This window comes from Lepisma saccharinum, chromosome 24 (genome assembly GCF_977018435.1).
Source record: "Lepisma saccharinum chromosome 24, izLepSacc3.1, whole genome shotgun sequence".
Lineage (NCBI taxonomy): Eukaryota > Metazoa > Arthropoda > Insecta > Zygentoma > Lepismatidae > Lepisma > Lepisma saccharinum.
This window is the reverse complement of record NC_139252.1, coordinates 45,595,540-45,610,182: the sequence shown is the minus strand read 5'-3', so window position 1 is coordinate 45,610,182 and position 14,643 is coordinate 45,595,540. Positions and strand designations below refer to the sequence as shown.

Here is a 14,643-nt window from a genome sequence, read left to right as displayed (position 1 = left end):
ATAAGGGAAGCAGATGGGGTAAAAAGTACAGGCTTAGGGGTGTTAGGTGTGGTAGTGGTAAGTTTCAAATTGATATAAGTTTTTGATCGTGGACCTAACTGAATTGTGTTTGAAAGTGTAGCTTTTCCCGTATAGACATTTGCATTTTCAATTTGGTTGAATATGTCATGCGACACCTGGTGAGTCTTGTACTTTGACCTCAAAATACTATAATTTGGAGTACGTCCTTTCTGCGTTCGCAAAAAGTCATTTCCTAAAAGGGGAGGGACATTTGTTGAGTCTGTAATTCTAAACGGGTGCGAATATTTATGCTTTCCAATTATGATAGGAAGAACTACAATTTCAGACACACTCAGTTTTGATCCGGACACACCTTGGATTGTGGACTTTACCTTGTAGGGTTTTCTTTCAGAAGGAAGGAGGTGGGAGGGGTAAATTGATATTTGGGAACCCACGTCGATAAGTAAATCTACTTCTTTCCCTTGTATGCTACTATTGATATAATATAAGCCATTTCTCTCAATGATAGGAACTTTGTCTAGTCTACCATTATCTTCGATTTCGTTCCTGCAAGTCGAAGATGATTTTACTTTAAACTATTATCTCTTTGTGGTTTGTAAAAGCAGTTGTCGCTCACGTGATTATAGCGACCACAGAACGTACAGGCCGATGTATTTGCATCGTCGCGATTACCCATATTTCGAGTCTGATCTCGACGTTGAAACCTATTATTATTATTACCCCTGAATTGGCGTCGAGAGTTCGACCTATTCGCGATTAAAATTACCACCTGAGCGCTAGTGTCGCTTCCAATATGGCCGCTCTAAGTAGGATAAATCTTTGTTTACATTCAGCAGCAGTACAAAATAGCAGCGTGTTGTCATGACTGGTATCGTAGAAAACGTTTAAATTATGCATTATTTTTAAATATTGCGAATGCGAAGTGATTTCCAGGTACTCTAACAAACGTGAAGCTGTACTGAGAACGAAATATTTAATTATGATAGGCAAAAATAACACGGAAAATGCAGACGAAACCTATGTATACGCACTGGTTGTCCAAAGCTGTGCTGTATCATCTGCACGTCATTTTGTAACAGGGGTTCTCGGAAATTATTTGAAATAAAGGAATTGAAATTGACTTGTACTTGAAAAGGTGGGACAGGAGAAAATTGCGAACATAGCGTTGCAGTTCTTTCTCGAAAGAGAAAGGCTGGTTTAATAATAATATTCACGATTTCATGACCAGGCTATACTCACTGAAAAAGGACATCGTACTGAATGAAACAGTAACATTAGCATGTCCACTTTTTTCTCTGGTTATATTTGACATTAATTCATTCTCAAACTATTTTCATCTTCTCTCTTAATCGACTTGCACCTGTTCACAACTTCACACATACGTAATACCAGTAATACATGGACGCATTGGGTAAGACGCTTCATGATTTTTCGAAAAAAACAAAAAAAAAAACTTTATTTATAAAGTACAATTTAAAACTTTATTTATAAAGTACAATTTAAAACTTTACTTTCATGGTAATATATATTTATCTCTCGAAAAATAAAGTAAGCAGACTCGTGCATTCTTCCTAATTTCCTTGCCGAATTACGGTGTTATATCCCCCATACCAATCTTCTGTCAATTACGTTTTCCCTGATTTATTAACAAATTTCATTTTGTTGATTCCACGGGGTGGAAACACATGAAAACTTTTTTAATTTGTTCTTACCCATAAAACGATTTAGAGAAAAAAACCTGAACACAAGACCTTAGTCTCTCGCATATTCCCCATGCTTTAAACGACTTCAACACAACGTATCCTACTTAGAGTACTTCCTGAAAACCTCACCAGATGGCATATCGGTTAATTTTAATCGCGAATAGTTTCCTCTTTGATTAGCTCTATAATTATCCCTGTAGGAAGGGAAGTTATTATCCCCTTGTTGTGAACTCTATTACGTCTATCATGTGTGCTCTGATTAGCATTTTTCGCGAATTCCAGAACATTTGAGCAGAAATTAAAAAGGGAGGCTGTGTTCATTTGTTCCTGTGAATGTAGGGCTATGTTCGCCATCTGTGACGAAAGCTCATTTACCTCGTCACCAGAGGCAGTATTGGGAGCGTGTTCCACGTTGGAGACAGCTGGTGGCGCCAGGCTGTGAGCAATTTCAGAACTTGGTCGGTAAACCAGGACAGGCTCTGAAGCGGAAAACTGAGAAGGTAACCTGTGTCTTGATACATTGTCTGGGAGGGAATGACGGGAGCGGGAGTTGATTGCAGACTTTGGACTTGATGAGCGGGGGGTGGTGGAAAAAAGGATGGACTCTGGTTATATACTACAAACTGCTGATTCGGGTTCTGCGGATTACTTGGGAGTGGGGAGTAGACCATGGCCGTAGGCAGGAAAAAATTTCGGGGGGGGTTCATTCATAATTATTCCCATGGGCGTCGCCAGAAATTTGAATAATAGAAATAATAACAATAATTGTACAATAATAATTAAAATTTCATAATAATAAAACAATTTTATTCCATACTAATAATAATTATTATTATATTATTGTTATATCCTTGAGGGGGCTTACTCAATCCAGCAGTTCAGTGAATATCCAGCACAAGTTTATTTATTTTTTTTATTTTTTTTTACGTTTCATATAGTGTGTACTGAAATCCACAGTTATTATACTTCGTCATTAAACTTTAGATACCTTCAAGAAAAAAGCTTTAAAAGTTAGATGGAAATTTTAGTCATAAAGCTTTTGTTGTTTGACTTTAAAATTAAATTTTTGGAATTTTGAAAAGTGTGGAACCAGTTATTCTTTTTAAAAACTTAGCCTGGTGCATGGATTGTAACCTCAATCGCGAACGTAATGCGCTACAAAACTGGAGATCCTAGGTTTGAACTCCTATCAAAGGGGATTTTCGACTTTATCGAACGTGGAATTTAAAAGCTGGAAAGGGAATTTTGGGATAATCATAAGGGAATCTTCAGTCTATATTCCTTGTGACGCGGGAGCAACACTCGAAAGATGACAGCAGAAGTGATAATGGAGGGGTCGCTGGTGGGCTACGATTCTGATAATAAATCCTGTTTCACTCAAGTTTCAGAATTCCAAATGTATGAAAATTCTAGCTCGATCGTTTCAACATTGTCTTCATGTATTTTTGTGATGCTTCGAAAAAAAAATGAAAATTTGTTTCAGATTTTGGTTTCTGAACTTCCATTCATCCAACATGTCAGAAGTTTCGGGGGGGGTTTGAACCCTAGAAACCCCCCCTCTAAATACGGCCATGGAGTAGACCTGTGCATGAGAACAGCTGTGAAGTGGCGTCTGGGTCAATGTCTGATGCTGCAAGCTTGCTTGTGCGATTGCCTGGTAAATTTCAAAATTCTCCTCCATCATACGGGAATTAATCAATAACGGTTGGCGTTCAAAATTTTGTAGGTGGGCTATTAATTTCTCTGTTTTGGCAAAGTGCTTATTAGTTAAACAACCAATGTATTTGGCTCGCAGTCCCGTGATTATATAGGATAGAGTTTGTTCTTCAGTGGCGTTCGGGAAGTATTGCTGGACTAATGCCTTCTTAGCAATAACATAGGTGTGAATTGGTTCTGTAATTGATTGTCTTCTCGCTAGAATTCTTTGAACGGGATCCGCTGATAAATACGAGCCTCTAAACAAAGTACTTAGTTCATTTTTGATGTGTGTATATGTCAGGTCTGCAAAGTTAGGTCTGCAAAGTTAGGTCGTTTCTGTGTATCATGAAAATAAGTCAAAGCGGTGTCAGTCAAAAATAAAGGCAACATCTCTTTACGCTTAGCTTCCGACCACCCCGCGGCGTGTGCTATATTTTGAAATTTGAGGAAAAAGCGGTCAACCTCTTTTGGGTCATTCCCGCTAAATCGCGTTGGATATAACGCAGTCGGGATTGGGGTGGCCATGTTAGTGGTGGGAATTTCTACAGTAACGTTATCAGGGCTATTAGTATTGTTAGATGTAGTAGGAACGTTAGCTGGAGTGCTTGCTAAGGGTTGGTGTCGGTTTCTGTTAGGTGTTTCTAGTCCTAGTACAAATTGAGGGTAGTTTCTGTTAGCAGATCTTAACCGTGTTAGTGGAGGGGAGGGGACTGGGGATAAAGGTCGTGAATTTATTGGGTTCGCCGTAATTGCAGTAGCTAACTCTATGATTTGGTCGAGGGAGGAATCTAGGTGTTCGTGCAATGCTATCTGTGACGTATTCATAGACTAAAGTTCGTCGTGCTGACCAAAGAACAAATGAAAGTATGGGTATGCAGTTATTTATTTCATTAATATGTCGTCTGTCAAATAAATATAAGCAATTGTTTTCATTCCTGTGTGAATGATGCTCAAATACGTCCAGAGTGAATGTTATGCAGAAGAACTAGATTTTGTGAGGGGGGACTCGGCACAAAAAGAAAAAGAGGGGTTGTATTCCATATGGTAATATACAAAAATTGTCACTGGGTCTGACGCATCTTAAGCGTACTGTGGGAGTATGTAATTGTAACTACTAAAATTTTATTTTCAAAAAATGCTCCCAAAGTGGGAGGGGGGAGACTATTTTAATTTAAAGCAATTTGTACAGAAGGGTACTCAATTGCAAAAAGGGCCTGAAGCACCTCCACTATGTTCTAATCCCGTCTTACCTGGGATCTGAGGTCACAGGGATGTTTCAATTATACATTTTAGGTAGAGCTTAATTGTATCTGTTAGCTGAACCTGCTCCGATTAAGAGGGAAGAGATATGGAAGGTTGAATTTAAAGGTTATTTACGCTTGTTCATACCTGGTAGGTGAGTGATGTTCTTGTCCAGATGCTTCTTGCAGACCGAATGGTGACTGATGCCAAGGTTCTATCCTGCGACCCTTGGCTCACAAATCCGAGCGATCCCGCGCGACTCGCTGCATGCTAGGCAGCCGTAACTTCGTGTTCCGTCGTAGTAGTTCTGTAGTTGTAATGTGTTGTAGAGTAAAGTGTAATCAGAGACTCATGTTCCAGAATGAGCGTCGAATGAGCGTCAAATGAGCGTTCGATGATAAAAGTAATCCAAATGAGAGCGAGCTCGGGGAGTGAGCTCCCTTTTATAATCTTAGGCTTCGAAAGGTTGTTAAACCTTTCGAACACTACTATTTATTGACCTTTAGAATGTATACATTCATAACTTTATCATACATTTCATTGGATCACTACATTTTCACTACATCTCATTATAATATAATACTTTTTGAAACACATATACATATCTAAAGGGGGGAAACCTCCCGAAGTAGCCCGCCTCCACCCGCGTACTTTCGAGGGTATGCTCTTAATGTCCTGGTACCTTTAAATAAACCAGGACGTCAGTTTCCTGAATTTAAACGGGTTCCCCGCCTTTTTATCCTACTTCTTCTCGTCTTTATTTTCATACATAAAATACAAGCACAAAAAAAAGAAAAATAAAATACATGGAGACTCTATACATAGCTACATTTAATAATTTTTAGTTTGTATTATTTTAATAGACCGTTCTGGTGACCGGAACAAGTCTTAAAGATTTCTTGTACATTTACTGTGCATTTGTATGATTGGTAATTAATTAAACTTGTTAATAGTAGTTATGGATTAATTTATGTTAGTTTATTGGTTAGTTTTAGTTATCGTACAGATAGTACGATAGGAAATGCTATCTACAGGAGGGACAACCATTCTGTTCTGGTATCCAGAACTGTTTCAAGCTTGAGGGGAGAGTATGATGGGGTGAGAGTTTAGATTGGAGTGAATGATTGCTTGGATTAGTCTGCACGGACGCAAGTTCCCTGTCTGGTTTCCAGATCAGGCTTTATTGTAGTGTGTGGGGAGAATTTGCTATTTGGATAAAGTTAAATGCACTGAAATACTGGACTAGTTCATTAATTTAGTGGATGTCGATTCCTAATGTACACTTACTGTAAGAGGTTATGTAGTTTCTTATTTATCTCGCCGTTGTTGCATTTATGTGTTGAGGACACACGCCCGATAAGATACCGGCGTCAGCACTCCGTGTCAACTTGGTTATGCGACACGAAGCTGACTCTGCATTCCACGCGAGCGACAGTGGCCGTGCGAGGTTCAATGTCCGTGCAGACTGGGGCTGCTATGAGATCTCAGAATGAAATCACAGCCGCACAATTTAACGTGAATCAGTAATACAGGGTACTAAGTTTTGATAGCATGCTAATTATTCGGAAACTGTAATTGTTAGATATGTAATAGATAAATAAATATGACATAAAATACGCTAATAATTAATGTAGACTTGATAATAATAATAATAATAAAAATTAAAAAAGGGAAAAGATAAACAAACTTTTATATTATATTATATTAATTAATAATAAGTATATAAATGTATGTACATGGTTTTTACTACACTTACATTGTTAAGAAATTAATTTAAATTTAATTTGTTTGTGTTTTCGAAATTTCCTTTTATATTAAGTCTCTTTGGTGCCTACTGGATTCCAGCAGATTCCAGGTCTAGCAATTTTCAAGTTAAATTTCTAAGAGTTTATGGTCCCTCATATTGGATGTATTATTAAAGAAAATTTAGTCACGATTTAATGTGGGGTTCTGATATTACTTTTAGAGGTTTTTTTTTCGTTATTATGCTATTGTATTATTTTATCCCAAGAGATGGTTTTTAGGTCATTTTCATCTTCGACGACTTTCGAACACGCTGGCTCTTGTTTAGGTCCACGCGTTTGCCTTTCAGTCGATGCTTCACGGAAGTTACAAAGTTAGCGCATTCTTGGGATCACCCGCTGGTCGGACAATTCCAGGAAATAAACAAGCGTAAATATTCTCTAGACGAGGTTTTCTCGTATTCGTAATCTCCATATCTCTAAAATATTAAAAATAGCACGAAGTTAATTTACTTCCTCATTTAACAAACTTGAGAGGTGAACTCTGGAAGAGATACACGATTTATGCAGTTTTAATCAAATATTTACCGAGTAAAGCATATAAGGTGACGTAAATAAACATTATTACTCAACAGTTCGGCGCAGAGCGTGGAAAAACAACAGTATGCTGTGAATCGATCTTCCTAATTAGCAATTGTTTTGAAATTTAGATGATATTGGCAAGAAATTTAATCAATGCCTTTGCGACTTTTAATTTAAATACTGGTATCTTTTCGTCCGACGGCCGATCTTTGGAGTCTTGGGTCGATGATCACTCACACATATAGAAAATTAACAGTAGTATACTGTACCATCTCGGCGTTCTAGACGTTCCAGCGACGTTTACCGTAGTCCTCTAAACGGTGGCGTGACGTCAATCCGCGGTCCTCCTCGCGACACTAACACTTCCCCACGTTACTTCTTTGTAGCGGCGTTTCGCAAACTTCTTGGACACACCTTCCTTCTGCGCTTCGACATCACGGCGATTTAGATGAGGGAAAACAGCCTCTCTGCCATCTTGTCTGCCTCGCGATGGAGCGATTAATTTCTTCGCATCGTCTCTCTCTCTCTCTACTCGGGGGACGGCGAAAACAGGCGAAGTTTCTTTACCGGGGGTATTCGCGGATTCTCACTGTTAATCTTACGCGGGATGTCGGCGTCGTCTCAAGACGCAGTAGGTGTCGCTTCATCTCTCAATCTTCTCTTCTAGACGGTAGGTCTAAGTGAGGGCTGGTGTCGCTTCATCTTCCCATTTCTCTCTCTCTCTCTTTCTCTCTCTGTAGAATTCTCGCCGGGCGTCGGCGTCGAAGTACTCAAGGATGCTGATTCGGCTGGCGGCTTTCGTCGGTATCATTACATGGCTTCAAATTGGGCTGCGGACATCATTTAGTAGCGATGTGGCGTTTGTGGCATTCGAGGCGCTTGTGGCGGCGTTTTAGTGGTGTGGCGCCGCGACGCTGGGCGGCGATGATCTGCGGCGTTGGCTTCATGCAGAATAGGAAGACCCATGGCCCCCTCCTTCTCTTGTGATTTAACCCGCCATAGTTGTATTAATGTTCCTCTTCACAAAAAAAAAACACGAATCCAGTGCACAGGTCACTAATTAACACTGCGTATTTATACAACTAGTCCACTGTCACTCACTTACGCAGGGTAAAACACACAGCGCGGTAGAAAAAAAAAAGACAAAGTCCCGAATCTTTACTCCGACTGTCGCAGAGGTGTTGTCGGATCGAAAACTGGCGCTAGACTGTATGTGTTTGTCCGTTCTGCCACTATTTAAAGACAACTTGAAATTTCGAATTCAACAGACTAACTTTTAGGCGCGGAAATCTGAAGTTGCGTCGTTGGTGGTCAAGCGTCCCTTTTTTGCTTGGTCCAGCTTCTTCAAGCACACGTGTTGCGTTAGAATGGGGTGAAAAGAAAAGTTCTACCCTCATCCGGTACGTAACATGTTCCTCCAGTAATTGGCCTCCCAAGTGGACTTTCCGTCGCCAAATGCACAAAAGTCGCTCAAAACAGTGAAAGATTTATCACAGCACATTGTTAGTTCCCAGCTCCTACGACCGAAAGGGAGAAAAGTCGACAAAAGCAGAAAAACACAAAAGGTTCAGAAATGTGCTGTTTTTCTACCCAAGCTTTATGTCCACTTTAGTTCAGATATTGATATGTAATCGGGATAGCATCTACAGTTTAAAATGGAATGTGCGCCTTAACTGTAAGTCGAAACCGATACCCTTGATTACTAGGCAACCGCGTTAGCCTGTACGCCATTTGGGGAGCCCTGTGGTCTTTTTCAAAGCTATTTATCAGAGTATTAACACTTCTCTGTGTATTTACACTCTCCAGTGGAGGTTTCTTTGTAAATAAGGGTTCAGGCTTCCGAAAGTGGACACATTAAGCTGATCCTGTGGGTAACGAATGATAATTAAAGAATCTTTGAAACATATACATGTTTTGCTTTAGTATATTTTAGATAAATTACATTGGCACGATGTGATGGAAGGACGACACTTAGAAGCACTAATATGAAATTAGGAGGAAAGCAGAAAGTCACCCGAAAGTACATGCAGCTAGAGCAGACAAGCAGTAGCGAAGGTTTCACACTTGAGGATCTGTAATGAAAGGAAAATACTGGTTAATGCAAATTTTACCAGTTGCTTATATCATCGTGCGAGAATAACGCATTGAAACGTAGGAAAACTGAGTGCTGAATTAAAGGGGGGGGCACTATTGTGAACAGTTGACACACCAAGAACCGGCATTGGCAAACTGAGTTAAAGGAAGTATGTAACCCATTTTGACCAGCCAGTTCGGTTCTGTACACTTCGCTTTGGCTCACATATTTGGAGGAGAATTAATATTATCCCATACTCTTGACACTTTAGCGATACCACCTTTCATCCTCATACCTCTTTCCACTTCTCTTAGAACCTATACTTTTTTTCTTTAATGTTAAGTTAGTATACTCGCCATGCTTTAATATGCCATTGCCGTTGCCAATAACTCACAACGGAGGGCAGATAAGAAGACTTTTACGAATCAGTGCCCAGTGGCGGTTCAATGGCGAGCACCCGCACACAAAATGGGTGGGCAATCCCGTTATTGAGGAGATGGTGGAGGCTGCATAGCAGCAACAGAAACCTTCTCTTACTTAGGGCTGTCTCTGGAGAGCTGCCTTTGAATTATCCGAATAAAAGGTTCAACAATTTTAATTACATATGAACTTTTAACATTTGTTTCAATAGGAATTTCAGGGGGATAAACTTGTGTTCGAATTACCGAATGATTGGAAATATCCAAGTTCGAATACACATAGATTCAATCCCCAGCACATTGTGTTCTGGGTCGGATCTCACTTTAAAGTGAAGATACAGTCTCGATTATCCAATGCGGACATGAATTGGACTTAAAACAAGTTTTATTCTTTTGACTATCCTACTACTATCGCCAACATAACAAAACATAAGCAAATTATTTATGCAGCTAGAAGAAGGAACAAATCGAATCTACTGACTTGGCTACAACTACTCACGTGATCAGCGGAGTGACACGTTTCACTGGGTCAAACCTAAAGTTTGATTCAATCCTGCGATCGAGTCCTTTCTGATCTTTTCGCTTAACTGTCGAGCTTTGCGGATCCTGAAAAAAATATTTACATTGTTCAGGCTTCTCGGATTGTTGGAAAGAAACTCCTTACATCTTGGTGTTGATAATGTAAGGTGATCGGTGTGAACGACCTGGACTCTTACGAAGTCTAGGTCACTTGTCGACAAGTAGAAACAAATTGTTAGAATGGATGTTCTTGGGCTTAATTCTTGCAGTTATTTCGTTCGATTTTTATTTTCTCCCTTTCCTTTTGGTGGGCACTACATTTTGCTCTTGTTCCCACATTGGATTTTGGTTTCCTTCCAGTTCACCTTTGAAGTAATTTCGCTCTACTTTGGTGGTGCTCTTTGCTTTCACTCCTGTAATCACTTTCATTGTTACTTCATTCGATATTACTCCAGTATTGAATATTGTTTTCGCATTTAATCATGTCAGTAATCATTCCTTGCGCACTTATTTCAGTACTTAATTGCAATGATGTGTCAACACTGAATCTATCTGTGCCCTCCTCGCAGACTAATGTGGAGACACATGACACGTGGAGTAGCAGCCAGTGACTCCTACCAACTGCCGGCCTCATTCCAACCAGAGGTGGGAGATCATCCAAACAGTTTCGGGGTGACGTCTGGTCAGCACGACGAATCCCCAGTTGTTGTAGATTTCGATGACCGGGTTACACTACTCATTCGTACAGGAGTGCCCCCCCCAAATCACGTCATGCGTCCTCCCCAAATCATATAATGCACGCCCTCAAACCATATTGTAATCCGCACAAAGTATTTAATTACGACAGCGTGTATACCGAAAGTAACTTTTTTCTTACCTTTACTAAACACTATACTTGATTTGCCCCTTCTCCCTAAACAGGGAGCTCATCACTCAAGACCACTCCTAAAATCGTTGATCATAATCGAGAATATCGCTTGTCTTGTAATGCAGCTATAGTATAAAAACTTCTCATTCACCTCAGCAAAGCGCCAAACACGCATCCTAGCAACACAAGATTGCGAGCGAAGCGAGCAAGGAAATTTTTACATACATTTCTTTGCAGGCTTTCAAGAATATTAATTTAATAGGATGTCAGTACTTTCTTAGTCTTTTCCAGCTTCTCCTCTGGCACGTTCGGGGTCGAAAACGTGTGGATACCATCTCTCCACAACAGAAATCCCTCGACAATCTAAGGTTTAACACTTTATCAAGAGCTTTCTATCTCCCCCTTTAAATGCACCATATTTAAACCATTAGATTAAGAAAATAAAGTGTTTAAGGGTATTATCGAAGGTGGGGGGGGCAGGGACGGCGACAGGGGTGGGCACGGGTGGGCAAGCGCCCACCCAAAAATTCCTGTGCCCACCCGATTGCCCACCCGATCAAATTCAATAAGTACATATACTTGGAGATAGCTATATGAATGTTTCGATATTTTATGTGTGAATATTATCTATGCTAGAAATGTTCACATATTATCAACCCATAAAAAGCCAATTTTGTCATTAGAAAGTGAAAGCAACTACTAGAGCTATTGAAACAAAAACTGTGATCAAATGAATACTTCCATGATTAAAAGCAGTTAGTAAGCTTAGGAGGCTCAAAATTATGCAGGGTATGATCAAGATTAGATCAGAAATTAGGTTGAACTTGAGGACTGCAGCTCCGGGCCTCCACATAGGTATATAAATCCCAGCCTGGGTATGGTTAAAATAATAATCCAAATAAACAAATAAAAACATCATCTTAGCTTTACTTCCTCCGCCAACACTATTGTTTATTTCGACTTTTTAATTATTATTAGAATAATTTAATCACGAAGACTTAGATGGGCAGGCCATGTGACACGAATGGCAGAGGAAAGAATAGTTTACAGGATTCTTGTAGGGAAACCTGATGGTATGAGACCAGTGGGAAGGCCAAGACGAGGATGGAGGGATAACGTCGAGATGGACCTAAAAGAAATCGGCAAGGATAGGAAAGATTGGATTGATCTTGCCCCGAATAGGGACAGATGGAAGGCTTGTGTTGCTGCAGCCATAAACCTTTGGGTTTAAATATGCTAGAGAGTATAATATAGTTTTAATTAACTCTGCATTGAAATTCCAGAAGTGTTCCTTTTCTTATTTCATTACAATTTTTATATACCTGTTATCTTCAAATATCAATATGGTATGCCAAATATCAACTTTATATTCATTCTACTAATAAGAAGGAATCACAATAATCACTACAAACCAGTTATGTATGGAAAAAGCTACACAATTATTCAATTATCTACTAATGAGTGGCTTATCCTATTTAGAAATCCTTGTCCCACACATAAATTTTCCACATTAATCAACCGAAAATATCAACAGAATCTGTACACGCAGCTGAAGTAAAGAAAGGAAGTTATGTCGCGAAGTATCCAGAAGACAATTTTGTTAGTTTGTTTTTAAGCCCACTTTTATGCTCAGATAGGCTAATCGGGACTAAACCTACAGTTTAACGTGTAGTCCGAACCAGTGTGCATTATGCTTCCACCAGAGGGGGGGGGGGGGAGTCGAACACAGGACCTCTTCATTATAATGCGACATCGTTATGCCATTTGGGAAAAATATACAGAAAGAAGTCGCACCAAACGTGGCATTTTATCACCACAGAAGATGCGTAAATTTTAAGAGGGTGATTGCCTGAGACAAATAATTGAGACTTTCGGAAAGCAACGTCATTGTTCACGGAATTAGCTGCCTTGATCCACTAATGAAACGCTGTGCAATTAAAACTACCACCTCAACATTCTAAGAGGTATGAACTAATATAAACTCCATTTTTGAAAGAGTAAGTTGTGGTTGATTTGTTTTATTTAAAGTCATTTTTCTGCTAATTTTGATAATGACGGCGATAAGGTTCAATGGTGATCAGATGAAAGTAACCAAGGGGCGAAAACAAACACATGCTGACACTCAAAATACAAACCCTCATAAATTATTACTTTTACAGTGGTTCCAAGTGTTAGGGACTCGTTGCCCTGAAAGAATAAAGTTTCCAGGGTATGCTGCACAGGTAAGAGGTTGACATTCTAGTGTGTTCGAAATGGTCACACCATACAACCCAAGTCATTATGAAAAATAGAAGAATTATTACTTGTACGGTGATCAACTTCGATGAATTCCTTCTGTCCTAAATCATTTTGTTACCTCAAAAAATATGTTCATGTAACCATACCTGTATTGCTTCTCCCGCATTAGTAACATGACAGTTGAGAAAACGAATAGCAACTTAGCTAATAATATCTTCAATTCTGAACAGATTTTTCAATTTTACTTATTACTTATGAGTGATATTTTGTCAAAATAGCCTTTCATTAGCCTAGGAATACTTCATGGACAATGAACAAAGAATTTGTTTTCCGTGTGTGTTTTAAATCATTCCTAATAAGACGTTCATTTTAATCCAAACATTCAGTGGCGGCGATTAGGAGGAGCGGGAAGTGGGGGATGCAGTTCCCCTGCCACATTTTGCCACTTTTTGCCCCCGCACTATGGCCTCTATATGCTAAGCCTTTTCTATAAAGAAAAAGTATATTGTTCTTGCCCCTCAAATGTTGGCACCCAATCGCCGCTACTACAAACATTCAGATAGATTTCTCAGTTGTACAAACCTTGTAAGCTAAGAAAAGTGACCCCAAGGAGTAAGAAAACTCTTTCAGTCAAAAACTCATACGATGAAAATACTATGCTCAGAAACATGCATTTAAATTACGAGAAACTTCACGATTGACTACCATCGCACTTTCTATCTTTGTCGCCGAATACATAAAATCAAGTATGTGCCTTGTATGTGCAACACAAGCTTAAACCTAATTCACATTTATTTCACTGTATTAACATGCAGGAAAGAATGTGATTAGAATGTATGGCTGGGGTATGGATAAACACTTGAAATAATTGTGTCCATCAGAGACAAAACGAAAGGAAATGGAACAAGATGCGAGATAGATTAGAAAATAATAAATAGGAAAACAAGAAAAGGAAAGGGAAAAGAAGTAAGAGGAAAATCGGGAGTGTAAGAGAGAGGGGGATACATACGTCTTACGGACACATACATGGTCTTACATTTATACTGCCCACCCTAATCTATCAATAAGGAGCTTCTGCCCACCCTGTCGAAAATTTCTGGCGCCGCCCCTGGGGGGGGGGGGAGATATCCAGATTTTACATCTTAGGCCTTAACTGACATGTGGGTTCTGGGGGGATTATGAATTACGTTTTGGGGGACAGTATCCAACTCTAAGTCTTTGATTATGGAGGGTATTTTAGTTAGAGGGGGGATTGAGCATTACATTGAGGGGATATCCAATTCTTGTGTATTGCTATTGTCTTAGACTGTTGTGGAAATTCTGGTGTGGAGACTGAGAATTATTTTTTTGGAGGAGGCAATATGCACTCTTCAATATCAACAGTAAGTCTAAAATTGATTGAGTATTAAATTTAAGGTGTAAAATCTTTACATATATTTTCGAAAAAGATATAAATGTTGAATTTTATATTATTTGAAAGGAAAAAATCCCCCCAAAAAATCTCGATGGCGCAAGTTGCGCCATAATCCCCCCTGTG

General features: G+C 39.4%; 1 protein-coding gene across 1 annotated transcript in view; it reads right to left on the bottom strand.

Moving 5' to 3' along the window:
- Positions 1 to 6,923: 6,923 nt before the first annotated feature.
- LOC145978174 (uncharacterized) overlaps positions 6,924 to 14,643 on the bottom strand; it is a 49,477-nt gene continuing 41,757 nt past the window's right edge. Inside the window, exons 10-11 of the mRNA XM_083110614.1 lie at positions 8,931 to 9,060; positions 6,924 to 6,950 (exon numbers count right to left, since the gene is read on the bottom strand). Of these exons, the coding sequence (XP_082966740.1) occupies positions 6,924 to 6,950; positions 8,931 to 9,060 (157 nt within the window). The remainder of the gene's footprint in view (positions 6,951 to 8,930; positions 9,061 to 14,643) is intronic.